This window comes from Fundulus heteroclitus, chromosome 22 (assembly GCF_011125445.2).
Source record: "Fundulus heteroclitus isolate FHET01 chromosome 22, MU-UCD_Fhet_4.1, whole genome shotgun sequence".
NCBI classification, from domain to species: Eukaryota; Metazoa; Chordata; class Actinopteri; order Cyprinodontiformes; family Fundulidae; genus Fundulus; species Fundulus heteroclitus.
The window spans coordinates 6,496,593-6,511,311 of record NC_046382.1 but is presented as its reverse complement, the minus strand read 5'-3'; the positions used below and the strand labels follow the sequence as shown (position 1 = coordinate 6,511,311).

Below are 14,719 nucleotides of genomic sequence, written 5' to 3'. Positions count from 1 at the left end.
ATAAACTGATGATGGTGCAATTAGCCCTTTGGGTTCTGTTAACTGCTGTCAGGAATCTTGGTAAGCGTTTCAAATTTGATAAACAGGTCAGTGCAGGAGTCCAGTCTAACGTTTAAAATTTAAGGTTGATTAGCAAAACCAAACCCTGTTTGCCTCTTAGTGGCCTTGAAAGGGTGATACATACATTTTATTACTGCAACTCGCTTCATGCTTGGTAGGACAACTCTCTTCTTCGATCAGACGCTGACTGCAGCTGATCCAAACGCTGAAGCCCGTCTGCTAACGGGTACTAAGCTACATCAGCTCATTACCTCCATTTGGTCCATCCTGCTCTGGCTTCCTGTACATTTTAGGATAGATTTCATGATTTTTCTAATTTTGGTGTGTTTAAATAGTTTGGCATGTCCTTATCCATCAGAACTTTTATACAACATATTCCCAGGAGAAGTTTGAGTTCAGAGCTTCTGTTGCATTTAGATGCTCCCAGAACCCGAGGAGACAGAGGGCCTTTTCTGCTCTTGTTCCTAAACTCTGGACCAATAAGTGATATTAGGTCCCTTTTAAAATCGATCTTTTTAACTTGGCCTTTAATTCCAGTTGGGGAAGATGTCAGGCTTTAGTATTTGTCTTATTTTGTCTTTTACTTTTTGTTTGACTGTTTTTAGCTTTTTCTTTCTTGTTTGTTTTATTGTTGGTGTCATCATATTTTGGCCATTTAAAAAAAATAAAATAAATTATTTCCTTTTAAGTTGTGGACCTCTACAGTGCTTTGGTCACTTCGGCTGTGCAAATCGCTCTCTAAATAAAGGAGGATTGATTCATTCATGTAATGGAAAGGAAGCATCACACCATCTTATCATGTCAATCTGTAAAAAACTCTCTGAGGAATGTTTCTGGCACCTTGTTGAATCCGTGCCACTAACAATTAAAGGAGTGCTGAAGGCTGTGAGACCAGCAGGCCGTGCCTAATAAAACGGCCAGTGAGTGTAGCCGAGTGGTCCCTCCATCACCAAAGCTTGACAGTGAGTTTCCGTCTGTGTTTTAGTATTCTGAATTGATATGGATAACGCTCCGTAGCGGATAGAACGAGGGTTGGGAAGTTGCTGATTTGGCCCGTCCTTGTACCCCTCCCCTGGGATCAACCCATCTGCCTCTCTCTGGCTCGGTGGATCCCTGCGGCATGCTGGGCCTGATTACCTTTACATTTAAACAAACAGCCCCGGCTCTTTGGAGGCAGTCAGCCATGAGCACTGACAGGGGGGGGGGGAGGTCAGGCAGTTGGTGGAGAAGACTGATTAGGTGATAAAAATGTTATTTATTTTCCTTACTGATAAAAGGCCCTGTCCATACATAGAAACACACACGCCATTTTGTACTTGTCCTCAGAAAGACCCTCCATCTGCTTCGCTGAATGCCAAACATTCAGACGTTTAATGCCTCACGTCTCGTTGGCCAATCCAACCGGGAGAGGCGTCGCAGAAGCAAACGTCTGCAGGACGAACGATCCATTATGTCACGGAGCCGTGATTGAAGCACCGTTACCAATTAGCGCTCTGCGTTCGCACGCGTAGTGTCCTTCACGTTACCTCCGCTCGCACCCCCCGCAGATAAACCTGCTGCGATGCCGTCCTTGTTCCGCTCCCTCCGCTGCCCGCCGGTGAGAAATCGTTTTATCCGGACGAGCGCTTCCGCAGAAATGTGCTCCGTCTGGCCAGAGAATGGAGCGCCAGAGCAAGATGGGAAGAAAGGTTATAATGGTGGGGGGGGGGGGGGGAGAAAAATGGTCATCGGTGTCTGTACAGTACACAAAGACTCGGTGCTTAATACTGTACGCGTGGCGTTTTGTCTTTCCGAGCAATTTATCAGAAATCTATTGGATACAGGAGGTCAGATGAAGTGTCGGGGAAAAGGCCGTCGGTTCTGAAAAGAAAAGAGCCAAATGATCACAGGCCTGGAAAAAAGCAAATTCATGCTTGAATTACTTCAGGGAGGGTCACAGTTCAGAAGCCTCACGAGAGGAGACACACACGAGGAGCGGAGAGAAATGCAGGATAAACACACGGCGGCAGGAAGTAAAGCAGCAACTACAACTCAGACAATCTGCCGGGAAGGAGAATCAGCCGGAGATTAATTAGTAATCACTGAAATAAACACGCAGTTCAGTTTCTTTCTATGAAACGGACATAGAAAAACGTTTATTCTACCTTCAGCACACAAATAATATGAATATTTCTAAAAAGCTGAAAACAAAATGTAGACAGAAACCCAACTGATTATCTGTCAGACATCTTTCTCTTTCTGTTATGCATAATATCAAAGAAACAAGGACCTTAACTAAATGTCTAACATATTTTTAGCTAACCCAAGGTTGTAGCATTGAGGCTCCTACATACTCTGAGGTACTGTGATCATACTGTGAGCTTGGTGGACTCTAAGATGACTCTCCAGACGTTTTAACCTTCTCGCCACGGAGAAGTCGTAGAAATTGAGCTGTGCCCCTATCTGTTCAGACGGAGTCCATGCGACAGGCAAGTACGTGGACCCTTGGTCTGAAATTGGATCCTACGCAGACAACTGCATCTATATATTTACCAAATGTATTCATATGAGCTAAATGCCATTTAGGGCAGCCATTTAGCAAATAAAAATAATTTCTCTAATCCTACCTGATAAAAAAGGATCAAATTGAGTCTGTTTTAATGCCAGCCTGTGTGGAACAGAGGTTCTGGTTCTTCCTACACAGTGTCTGTAAATATCTGTTTTCAGGTATGGGCCACCATGGCATTAACACCACAGTTTAAATCAGCATAAAACATCCTAATGAAAATAGCATTTCAAGCTGTTGTTTTCTAATGTTGATGCATAGACATAATTGAAAACATGGAATAAACATCCTGCATGTCGTTTTTTTGGCTTAGGGTGTCACATTCTCTGTTCTGCTAAGTTTTAAAACTGTGTTGCTTAAAACTGTGGGCTGTCTTAATAAGGGTGATTGCTTATGCATCATAAATTTCCACACTGACTTTGTGGGTTTTTTTGGATTAGGAAAGCATGAGAGTGTTGTAGTTGCCTTCTTTCAACCAGCTGACCAGCAGTGCACAGCAACAGGTGGTGGAGGGGTATTGCTGCCTTACCTTATGCTCCATTCAGCCACAGAAAAAAAATTATCTTTGCAAATCTTCACATTAAAAGGACACAGATACAGAATGACAGAAAACGTTGGTGATATTTGAAACCGCAACATTTTAAAATCTTTGCCTCCTGAACTAATCCTTTCCTAATTGGCACGTAAATTTAAAGGCAAAAAAAACTAAATTTATACATGATATTGCCAAAAGTATTTACTTTCTTCTTTCTTCTCACACACACATCCTTGGGTAATGTACATAGAGAGGACCGTGCCTGGACTTCCATTCATCTTCAAGCCTTTCTATGGCCTGACCCTGACCTAAACCTAAATCACTCCTTAGTCCTAAACCTAACCATGCTTAGCAGTAACAGTTTCAACCCTTCTGAAAAAGCTTTTTATCAACGTTTAAGGTTGTGTTTAATGGGATGAGGGCAGAAATCTGTCCTGGCCAATCATGGTAAAACCAGAAGGAATTGTACCCAAACTCTTTCCATTAAACTGGAAGCATGAAATACTCATTTTGAGTTCATTTCGATTGGAACTGAACGGTCAAGCCCATCCTAAAAAATCTCTCCACCATGATCTGCTCTGCACTAAACTTTATACTTAATACCATCTGAGCAAAGCCTTCTTCTAGAAACTGTCAAACCCAGACACATGAATCAGATGACCAGAAGGAGAGGCAGGATTCATCTCCAAGGAGAAGACTTCTCCACCGCTCTAGAGTCCAGCGGTGGTGTGCTTTACAGCTCTGGATCAAACACTTTGCATTACATTTGGTGATGTACGGCCATTATGCAGCTGCTTTAGCCATGAGAATCCATCCCATAAGGCGCCCCAGCTAATGTTCCTGGGTTAATCTGAGGGCAGCATCAAGTTTGGAGAACTGTTGCTACTGATTCTGCAGAAAGTTGGCACTGTGTGCCTCAGGAACCACTCACCCTGCTTTGGGATTTAGCACCCACCACTTCATTGCTTCCACTGTGTTATAACGATGCTAACAGTTTCCTTTTGAATTTCTATTTGAAGGGAAGTTTGTCAGCCGGGCACATTGCACAGGTTGCCATTCACTGGGCTTCTGAAACGGACCCATTGGGTCTGTTCATGCCTCTGAGCTTGATTTTATAGACAATGATTGGGATACCTGACCTTAATGAGTTAGAGCGGTGTCTCTTACTTTTGGCTACACAGTGCCTCTATAAAGTAAGCTAAGCAACCTTTCTCTTTTCAGCAGGTCATAAATATATATTTTTTTTTTTCCAAATTTTGCTAAAGAAACCATGCAGATGAAGGACATTTAGCTTAGTGAAGCAGTGAATTATTGATAAGCTAATTTCAGATGTGATATATAGCTTAGCGTGTAGGCGCTGTTGTTGATTCATTTCAGTCGCCGCTGCTTCTCAGACGCCACCAGCGCTTTGAACCTTTTCCATTTCCACAGGAGGCTATGCTTCTGCTAGATAACCAGTAAGTCTGATTTAAGTGGCAACTCTGTTTATTGATGTAGATTGTTTGGTTTGCAGCCCTTTAAGCAATGCCTTTGGTTGGACTTTACCAGAAGCATCATTTCACACCAGCAGCCCAATATGAAGACGTCATGGAAGCAACTTTTGTCTCAGAGTGACGTTATGACAGCGTTAAACAGTAATGCCTTGAAACTTAACCTAACGTATAGTTCTAAAATAGTTTTTCAAACATTTGTTGACGCTTGGTAACAGCAGAATCCATTAAACTGTGATTAAAACCTTCCGTTTCCTAACCTCCGTGTGAATTTTTCCCTTCGTTCCTTCTTCTCTTTGTTGCAACACACGGCCGCGCGGAGGTTATAATAAAGTCGGTGGCGGCGTGACAGGGCGGCGGATGTGGGAGGCATTGATGGAGGGGACGGCGCTGCAGAGAGGCTGGAGGTGACGGGGCGAGCAGAGCTGGTGCAATCACATGCCCGCTGGGCTGGAAGCGGAGCGCCGACCGTCGGGGAGGAACTGAGAACCTTGTGCGCATTGTGGGTGTAATCATGGCTCCATTGTTGAAAACAGTCGGGCCTCTGAGGCTGCGAGCAGCAGGGAGGTGAAGCCCGAGTGCCGGCCCTTCAAATCACCATGTATTTAACATTTCTAACTAAATAAGAACAAAAGACTGCACTCGGAAGTCTTACAGTTCGCCACGGCCGTTACCAGATTGGACAAAAGTTAGCTTGAATTCGTTGCACGGTGAATTTTTGACCCTCATCACTTGGCTAATCGTCGGGGGGGGGGGGGGCAGCTGGAAGCAGGGAATGGACACTGCAGTTTAGTAGATAGACTGATCATTTAGTTAGTCAGTCATTGGATTTATGGTCAACTATGTCTTCTCAATCTGGATCTGTAGCTAAGCCTTGACAGGAAGTGGGTTTTGATACAGATGTTATGGCTTAATGCCCAGAGCACAACAGCTGGGTAATGTCATTGGTATCTAAATTCACGATCCCTACTCCTAAATAAGTCAAATCAGGATTACACTTGACCACCTCTAGGTTAACACTTAAAAACTGGAAAGGTGAAATGCTTGCTCAGTATGAGGGATTGCTGCAAAGCCATCAGCAATGCAGACGACTGTCCACTGTGGCTCTACGCTCTTTCAGGAGGAGTGAATGCTGCTTGGAGAGACTTGATGCAACCTGCTGGGTTTCCTTAGATAGGAAACTTTCTGACCAACCTGGAGGATCTGATGGAGTCTGACTTTGGAAAGAGACTTGAGATGATGTTTGTTGTGAATTGGCGCTATATTAACAAAATTGAATCGATTTTAATCTAAAGCGAGTCTTGAAATGCTGACCAGAGACTCCATAAAAGACCTTTTGAGATTTACATTACCTTTTAAAATGTTTATGAATTTGAAACCAAAATCAGACGCTGTGATGCTTTCTTTGTATCAAACCAACCGTAAATAAAGACAAGCATGAAAATGGCTATAGAAATAGAATAAAATGCCATTTTTAGTGTCATAATGAGGACATTTCCAGATGTACAGTGGTATGAACATAAAAGCATGTCGATTCACACCCATGTAAACACGGGAAAACAGGAAATAAGAGTAAGAGACTATATAGTAGGGGAATATTGATGATATAGAATAATACTGTGTAGTTATTATAAATAGCAGACTTGGAATAAAATAAATGTGTAGATGAAAAGGGTACATTAGAAAAAGGTGCAGATGTAAATAACAGCTCCCAGGCTGGCATCACCCATCCTCTACCTGCTGGTAGGAGAACTGCAGGGGATCTGATGAGGACCTCACCAGGAGGAGATGGTTGAGGACCAGCATCTGGAGGATCTTCATGTGATGTCAGAGCTACCTGTAGCTGCTCAGGTCTCTAGGAGGTGCGGTCTAAGGCACTAAGGCACCGGTACCAGACAGGAGGTTTCCCACAGCTGCGTGTGCGTTCACCGTATTGTGGTAGGAGTCACAACAGCGTCCATGAAGATGTTTTCCTGAGCGGTACCCAGTATCAGCAGGGGTTACTAAAAATGGGACGCAGCCGCGTGAACTCTCACCTGTTTATCATTCAGCGTTGCCTAAAAGTTTCCAGTGATGCGCTGGTTGTCCTGTATGGAAAGCCGTTGCGTCATATAAATAAGCTGCTTTACAACACCTGGTAGACTAATACCTGACCTCCATACATGTTTTATTCCCATCCAATCACAGCTTCCTCAGCCCAATAATCAAAGGTCTAACTCTGATGTCTGGATACGATCAAATCCCCAGAATCATTAGCGATGGGCGAATACCTTTAACTAAAGCTAATACCTTTAACTAAAGCTACTTTAATCTCTCAACCACAGGAAATGAGCCTTTATGGCAACAGTTGTTTGTTTGTGAGCTTCTCTCATTTCTAACCCCCCATGTCTTGCTTCATGTTTTGGTCATTGCACTCCTCCCCTCATCGGTTTAGTTGATCTCAGCCGTTCATCATCTCCCCCTGATACCTTCTGCCTCTCCTCTCCACCCTGCTGCAGTATTTTCTTCTAGTTCTTTGTTCCTCGCTGCTTTCTTAAACTGACTCTATGCTCCCTGTTCTGATTTGCTCCGTTGTTCTTCCTCACGGTTTGTTGCCTTCACTGCCTTCACTTACGTCACATAAAATCAGTAAAAAATACATTATAGTTTGTGCTTCTGTGCTGAAAGGGGGTATGAATACTTTTGCAAGCCACTTTACAGTAATATGCAGTAAACAACAAATCATTTGCAATAATTCAACAGAAGTTCTTCTTAAATCTTTCTTAGGAGCACGACTTCTTATTCATGATATCCTGCAGTAAGGAATAAATGTTTTCTAGTTGCATGCAGCCATAAACTGTTCTTGTTGAAGAAAGTCAAACGGTTTCTCCTTTTCTGAGAACATAACTTAGCAGAGCTGCAGCTTGTTGCCTTTCAGCAGCGATGTTCTGATCATTTTCCTGTAAACTCCCTGTTGAATGCATAGATTTTCAGAGCACACAATCAATGCAGCGTCTGTGTTGTTCAGAGTAGAACAAGATAAGCCGAACTCTAAAGCTCTGTGTGGTTATTCAAATAACGCAGCGCTGAGCCATAATGACGATTTCAGAACAGCTCAAGGTCGCTTTGAAGTGAAGTAGTAACCTAGTTGGATATTTTTTTTCCTAGGAAAGAGGAGGAATGCTAATCAGCTGTGATGGAGCGGTGTTTGTACGCCGCGCTGTTCAAACCTGCAAACTTTAGGGCATAAATTATGTTTTCCATAAAGATTGACTGTAACTGGTTAGGTTATTTTGTTGCATTCATTCAACTCAACTCAATTAAACTTTATTAATATAGCGCCAATTCAACACACGTCATCTCAATGTTCTTTACAAAGCCAAATTCCATCTGATCCTCCAGGTTGGTCAGAAAGTTTCCTCTCTAAGGAAACCCAACAGGTTGCATCATTGCATTGATTATTGCACATTATTCATTGCACTAGTGTGCAATGAATAATGTGCAATAATCTATTTAATACACTGGGCTACAACCCGTGCAATAATCCTGATGTAGTGACTTCTGCTGCTATCACCACCTAAACATAAGTCAGTACACATTTATGTATGTATGTATGTACAAATGTATGCACGTATGTATATGCACATATATACGTGTAGGTACATATGTATGTAGGCATATAGGTATATGTATATATATGTATATATATAAATATGTATATATGTTTATATATATATATATATATATATATATATATATATATATATATATATATATATAAAAATATGTATATATGTTTATATATATATATATATATATATATATATATATATATATATATATATATATATATAGATATAGATATATATATATAGATCACTATTAATGTAAATAAGACACCATATGCCCATTCCTATTTCTTTTGTATTCTTTTGATCCATTGTATATATGAAGATTCACTGTATATAACTGAATGCACCTTTCCTACTCTGCACCTTCTTGTATGAGCCGATGTGGCAAGTGAATTTCTCCATTGTGAGATCAATAAAGACTATCTAATCTTATCTTATCATCAAGTCTCTCCAAGCAGCATTCACTCCTCCTGAAAGAGCGTAGAGCCACAGTGGACAGTCGTCTGCATTGCTGATGGCTTTGCAGCAATCCCTCATACTGAGCATGCATGAAGCGACAGTGGAGAGGAAAACTCCCCCTTTAACAGGGAGGAGAACCTCCAGCAGAACCAGAACCAGGCTCAGTGTGAACGCTCATCTGCCTCGACCCACTGGGGCTTAGAGAAGACAGAGCAGAGACACAGAAAGCACAGAAGCTCACATTGACCCAGGAGTACTTTCTATGTTAGATGGTAATAGTGGATGATCTGCCTGCCCTGATGATGTCACAGCTAACAGAACTGTTCAGGAATCAGTTAAATGTTAGTTATGATATGAAATAAATTACATTTTCAGCCTTGGGATAAATATTTTTGCTTGTTTTACCTTTTACTGTTCCTCTTAACGCGGATTTAATGGCATCTTATTTATTTCCCTGCTGTAAATGTGTTACTTTTTCTTTTTTAATCTGTGAGCTTTTTGTCCTCTGCACAGGAAGGACATGATTTGTCTTTACACCTGACTCAATAAAGCGTGGCTTTATATTAGGTACAGCACAGCAACAACAACATGAATCTAATCTACTTTAAATTGTCCAGTCTTTCATTTCGCTGACAACTCCCTCAGCGCCCTGGAAGGAAGCCGCTGGTGTCTGACCTCTGGACTCCCAGCGGACTCCCTGATGGCTCGCCGACGCTCCAGAAGCTTTTAATCCTAATGTCCGTCTCGCTCTGACTCAGTGGGCCCTCAGAGATCCCTCCTCCATGTAGACCCAGAACTCTGGCTCACATGAGCTCTGCCATCCGCAGACACAGTGAGACTAAAACGTTTCACAGCATCGCTTCAGAAACATAAAAGCTTCTCGTTACAATGTGACTCTTTTAGTTGATACTTTTACCAATATTATTTCTTCTTTCCTCCCACCCTGTCATTATGTCTCGTATTTATACCATGTCTCTGCTTCCTTAGTTCTGGCTGCAGGTTTAGGAAATAGTCAAAGTTTTTATTTAATGAATCTGGTCCTACCAGAGCCACTCAGGGTAACATTATTCCAACGATTCTACGGGCAGCTGAATGTCCCCTTGATGCACTTTGTAGTATGCATAAGCTTCCTTTAATTCCAACTATTTATACTATTGTTTCTCACTTATTACTGATCTATCCATATATTCAGCTTCTTGACTGGAAATCTTTGCGAAAAAGCTCAAGAGTCAGAATTAAAACATCTTCGTATGTCTGTAGTCTGAGTGTCTGTAAAACAGGATTCATTCTCTGTCTGGCCACTTTTTATTCCATTTTTCTTAGCAACATGAATTATAAAACCTGTTGCATTTTTAACATCAGTGCTATAAATGTGTTTTCTGAATATCTTCTATTGTGGCCTAAAATTGAAAATATCGTTAGAGTTGAAATCAAAAGGAGAATCATGAGGTGTTTGGTTTTAAATCCATTTCTCCGCGGCTCTCTGACTCCCGTGTCTCCTCTCCTGTTTCTGTTAGCGGCTCTCTCTCTCAGAGGGAGAGGACGGCCGTTCCTGCGCGGCGCTTCAGATAAGGCGCAGCGGGGAACCGGCCGTCTCCCCCTTTAACGCTCTCCCTCCCTGTGGAAACGGGCCCCGTTCATTCAGAAGCTCCACGGCGCTGTCGGGGCAGGAAGATGAGCCGTGACTAACTCTGGTGCAGGAATGGAGGGAGACATGCGGTGTCGATGCGATGCTATCCAGGTCTTTGCTCACTGCTGATTGTTGTGCATTTCATTCACCAGGATGTGGCCGGATAGCTTAATAAAAACCAAGGAATTCATGGCCGGGTATTTCCTCCCCTTATGATTTATTCACCACTCTGTTGGTACAATCCAACAGTGCAAAGATCAAGCGGCGCTCCGTCTCTCTGACCTCTGATGGACCGTCGGCCTCCTCTGCAGATCTGGGCTTCATTCTGAGACGCCGACAAATCGAGGGCCGTTTTTCTAACCAGTTGCTTTGCGTTGTGCTTCCTAATTAAATGCACTGTTTATGCTGATGGAGCGCGTCGGGGGAAAACGGGGAGATGAGGATGAATAATGTGGATGTGTGTGTGACAGATGCTCATTGTGCGTGTGAGGAGAGGTCAGGGAGTCCGGATCGGTTGCTCACACACCTGGGCAGGACTAAAGCTGCTAGGAACTGACACACGGACACAAGCTGCTGAGCACTTACCCAGCCTGGGAGAGAAGGATAAGTTTAGACAAACTGGAGATAAATCTCTTACAAGATGCCCCCCCCCCCCCCCCCCCCCCCACCATCCGCATTTTCTTCTCCCAATCGCCCCAGAATGATTTTTGGTATCGATTTAAAATCAGAGACGCAAATCCATTTGTCCATTCATTATTAAAAGTGTTCATCTGTCCATTTATCCATCCCTGCAGTCTTTTGTGCTCCTTCACAATGCTACTTATCTATATATACATATCTGTACATATCTGTAAAACTCTATTTATTGTAATATCCACCTGTATATTATATTTGGTACATATCCAGCTGTAAATTTACTTCACAATACTAGTTATCTATATATTATACTCATAGGACAAATCTATCAGTAAAATTCTGTTTATAATAGTATCCATCTCTATATTTATTCAGTAATAATCCATGTCCTGTACTTATGGAACCACTGTTTATCCTGCACTTGCTGCTATTGCACTTCTGGTTAGACCTAAACTGCATTTTGTTGCCTTGTACCTGTAACTGTGTAATGACAATAAAGTCAAATCTAATCTAATCTTCTTCCAGGTTCCAGATATAAGATCTGACCTCTGTGGGCATGTCTGCCTTGCATTCAAAGTCAACTACTTCTACACCTGACTTTCTTAAAAATGAGCCAGAATGGGTTGAGCGATCTGAAACTCTGCGTCGGATTTAAAGGGTAAAAGGTGTGCAGCTGTCCTGCTCTCATCGGCGCTTTGAACGGCCGCTGCTCGCTCCCCTTTGAATCCTGCAGATCAAAAACAGGTTGTGTTGAAGGTGTTTACACGTCGGAGGAGAAGGTGTTGTGCCCCTGGACATTTGACACGTGGTGACGGTAATAAGACACTGTCTTACAAGGCGCTGTTAGAAGAGATAAAAGCCGCCGTGCTTTGGGGGGGGCATGGGGGATAATGTCCTGTTACGTACCTTTAAACACATCTCAGGCTCGCTCTCTAAATGAAGCATGCAGAGACTCACTCAGCCGTAGTTTAGCTACAAGTCTGCCTCCTCCACATCAAAGCCAGGTTGATGTTTGTGGCGTGCGTGACGTGCAGAGATACAGACGCGTACGTGGACGGCTGCATGCAGACAGCGGCGTGGTGCTGCGGGCGCCGCGCCGCGTTCAGCTCTTTCTCTGCCTCTCTAGGAACCAAACAAGCTGACGAGCATTAATGAACGTCTTAGTTAAAAATGCAGCTTCGTTTTTTTTTTTTTTTCATTGTTTACTCTGTTTCCCCCTCCCAGCCCTCAGAAATGATGTTTGCTTTGGTTACAGTTAAAGTGTCGGGAGCATATTTAATATTGACTGAGAGGAAGTTTTGTCAGATGAAGTTGTTTCAGTCAGGATGAAACATGAACTGAAGTAACCTGCTTAAAGTTGTGCACAAGTGCCAAACTGAAAACAACATGTAAAAAGACAAAATATAAAGAGGAAATGAGAAAAAAAAAGTAGGTTGAAGAGCAGGAAAGGGGGCACAGCAGACACCAATCTCACCCTAGCTGTCTTTAAATAAATCAGTTTTCAGTTTAAGGTTAGACATATAAAAATATGTCGACGCTGTACATCTGAAACTCCTGGGATGTCTAACTCTTAACCATATTTTCAGTCCTGTGTTCTGGGTTCCTGACAACTAAAACATGTCAGATCGACCAAAAGGCAGCGGCTAAATAAGCTTTTAATTGGAGTCATAAATGGGTTTTTAATCTTTTGTTTTTAGCACAATTTGCTGCATCTGCAGTTTTGTCTCTACTGCTTTTCAAGTCTAAAGACCAGAACTGATGCTGGTACTGATGTAAAACAGCTCAAGCTGTCAGATTGGGTAGAAAACATCTGTGAGCAGCGTTCTCCTCTTGGTTTTATGCTGGACTTTGACTAGGACAGTCCGACACGTTATTATTTAGATCTAAAACACAGGCTCCAGTGCTCCAGGTCTGCTGTACTGGAACCATCAGATGTGTCTCTGGTTCTACACAGCTGACTGAAACAGCTGGATGAGCTTCTCAGACTGCAGTCAGGTTCTGAGTCCTGCTGATGACCTGATTACTGGACCCTGATGCGTGGAAGCAGAGACGCACGGACAGGTTTCAGGACACCAGACCTGCAGGACTGCAGTTTGCTGTCGGTCTGACTCTATGATCAGGGTTGGTTTCCTGCTGGAAGGTGGACCTCCTCTCCATTTTAACGGGCTTTCCTCCAGGAACGCCTCCCTCGTCTGCTCAGACCAGCTTCCCCACTGCAGAAGAAGCCGCTTCGCTCTCCGCCACGTTCTCCCGGACCCGTCTGCTGTGTTCCCCGGTCTTCATGCCGCACTTTGTTCTGCTGCTGTTCTCCCACAGCAGCTGCATCTCTGTTCAGGATAAACTACACACAGCTGGACTGTATTTACTAACTCCAATTTATTCTGCAGGATCAGAGGATAGCAGACTGGAAACATCTGCATATCATGCATTGCAGATGTTTGTTTTTTTTGTGTGAAAACCTTTAAAAACTGTTTGTTATGCTCTATTTGGTGGTGTTCTATGCGTGGCCATGACACCAGAAGGTTTCTACACAACATTTCTAAACTCATTTCTGTTGCACATTCTGCAAATTACCTTCCAGCAAAAAATGTGTTCAACAGAGACAAATTTGAGATCTTTTCCCTTCTGATAAAAAATGTCCCAAAAACTTGTCGACGAGCTGCACAGACGCTCCAGGGCTTATTTAGTTGTTGTTTTTTTTTTTTTTTTGTCTCTTTAGCAGTGCAGTATTTTGGTTTGAGCCGTAATCCTGATGAAACATGGACACAAATCAGCCTTTTAACTCCAAATCAAACGTGAGATGTCTTAATGCACAGCCCCAGCATGTTGTTAGATTAACGGCTGCCAGGTGGCACCGACACGTGTTTTCTAATTTATCTTCACGCTTCCAGCCAATAAAGCCCAATACCGCTGTAGTAGATGGCAGACATGAAGGAAGAGGTGTTTGTTTCTCTGGGAATTTATTCCCCCTTCGATGAAGTTACAGTTTAATCCTGGATGGTGAGGAGATAACTCTGCAGGGGCATTTAGACTCGTGTTTAACCTCTTTACACGCATTAAATGTGTTTTTTGTTTGTGTGAAAACATTTAGAAACAATTTGTATGCTCTATTTGGTTATTTAAAATGATAATTAGACACAGCTGGGAACGACACCCAAAGGTTTCCACACAAGGTTCCTCTATCGTCCAGTCTGATAATTAATAAACTGTTTTCTCTACATTCTTCTTACATCTGAAGCTACTTATAAGAGGTTTAGGTGACATTTTGACCAAAACCAATCAGTAATTTCCTTTAAACTAAGCAGGAAAATGTATTTTTAAGTGTTGATTTGGTGCAAACGCTGCACTTCCGCTGTTCCAGGTAAAAATCTCCGATCTCACCTTCTGAATGGATTCATTTGTAGCTCTTAATGGTTCCTCCTAAAACACACAGCGGTTAACCTAGTGTGTCATTAGCAGAGAACAATCGATGTTTTAATCACTGAACTTGTTCTGAAGCTCTTCTCTGGTCTGCTCTCTCGTGTCTTTCAGAACACGGCGGTGGGCCGATCCATATTCATGGTGAACGCCACAGATCCAGACCAAGGCACCGGGGGCAGCGTCCTCTTCTCCTTTCAGCCCACTTCTCCCTTCTTTGCCATAGACGGAGCCCGAGGCACCGTCACCGTCACCAGAGCTCTGGACTACGAGACCACCTCCGCCTACCAGCTCACCGTCAACGCCACGGTCAGCAAACATGCAGCTCTGCTTTCT

General features: G+C 42.9%; 1 protein-coding gene across 1 annotated transcript in view; it reads left to right on the top strand.

The window, feature by feature from the left end:
• The window catches only part of cdh23 (cadherin-related 23), a 263,409-nt gene that overhangs the window by 94,154 nt on the left and 154,536 nt on the right, over positions 1-14,719 (top strand). The window contains exon 8 of the mRNA XM_036126497.1: positions 14,498-14,692. Coding sequence (XP_035982390.1) covers positions 14,498-14,692 — 195 coding nt within the window. The remainder of the gene's footprint in view (positions 1-14,497; positions 14,693-14,719) is intronic.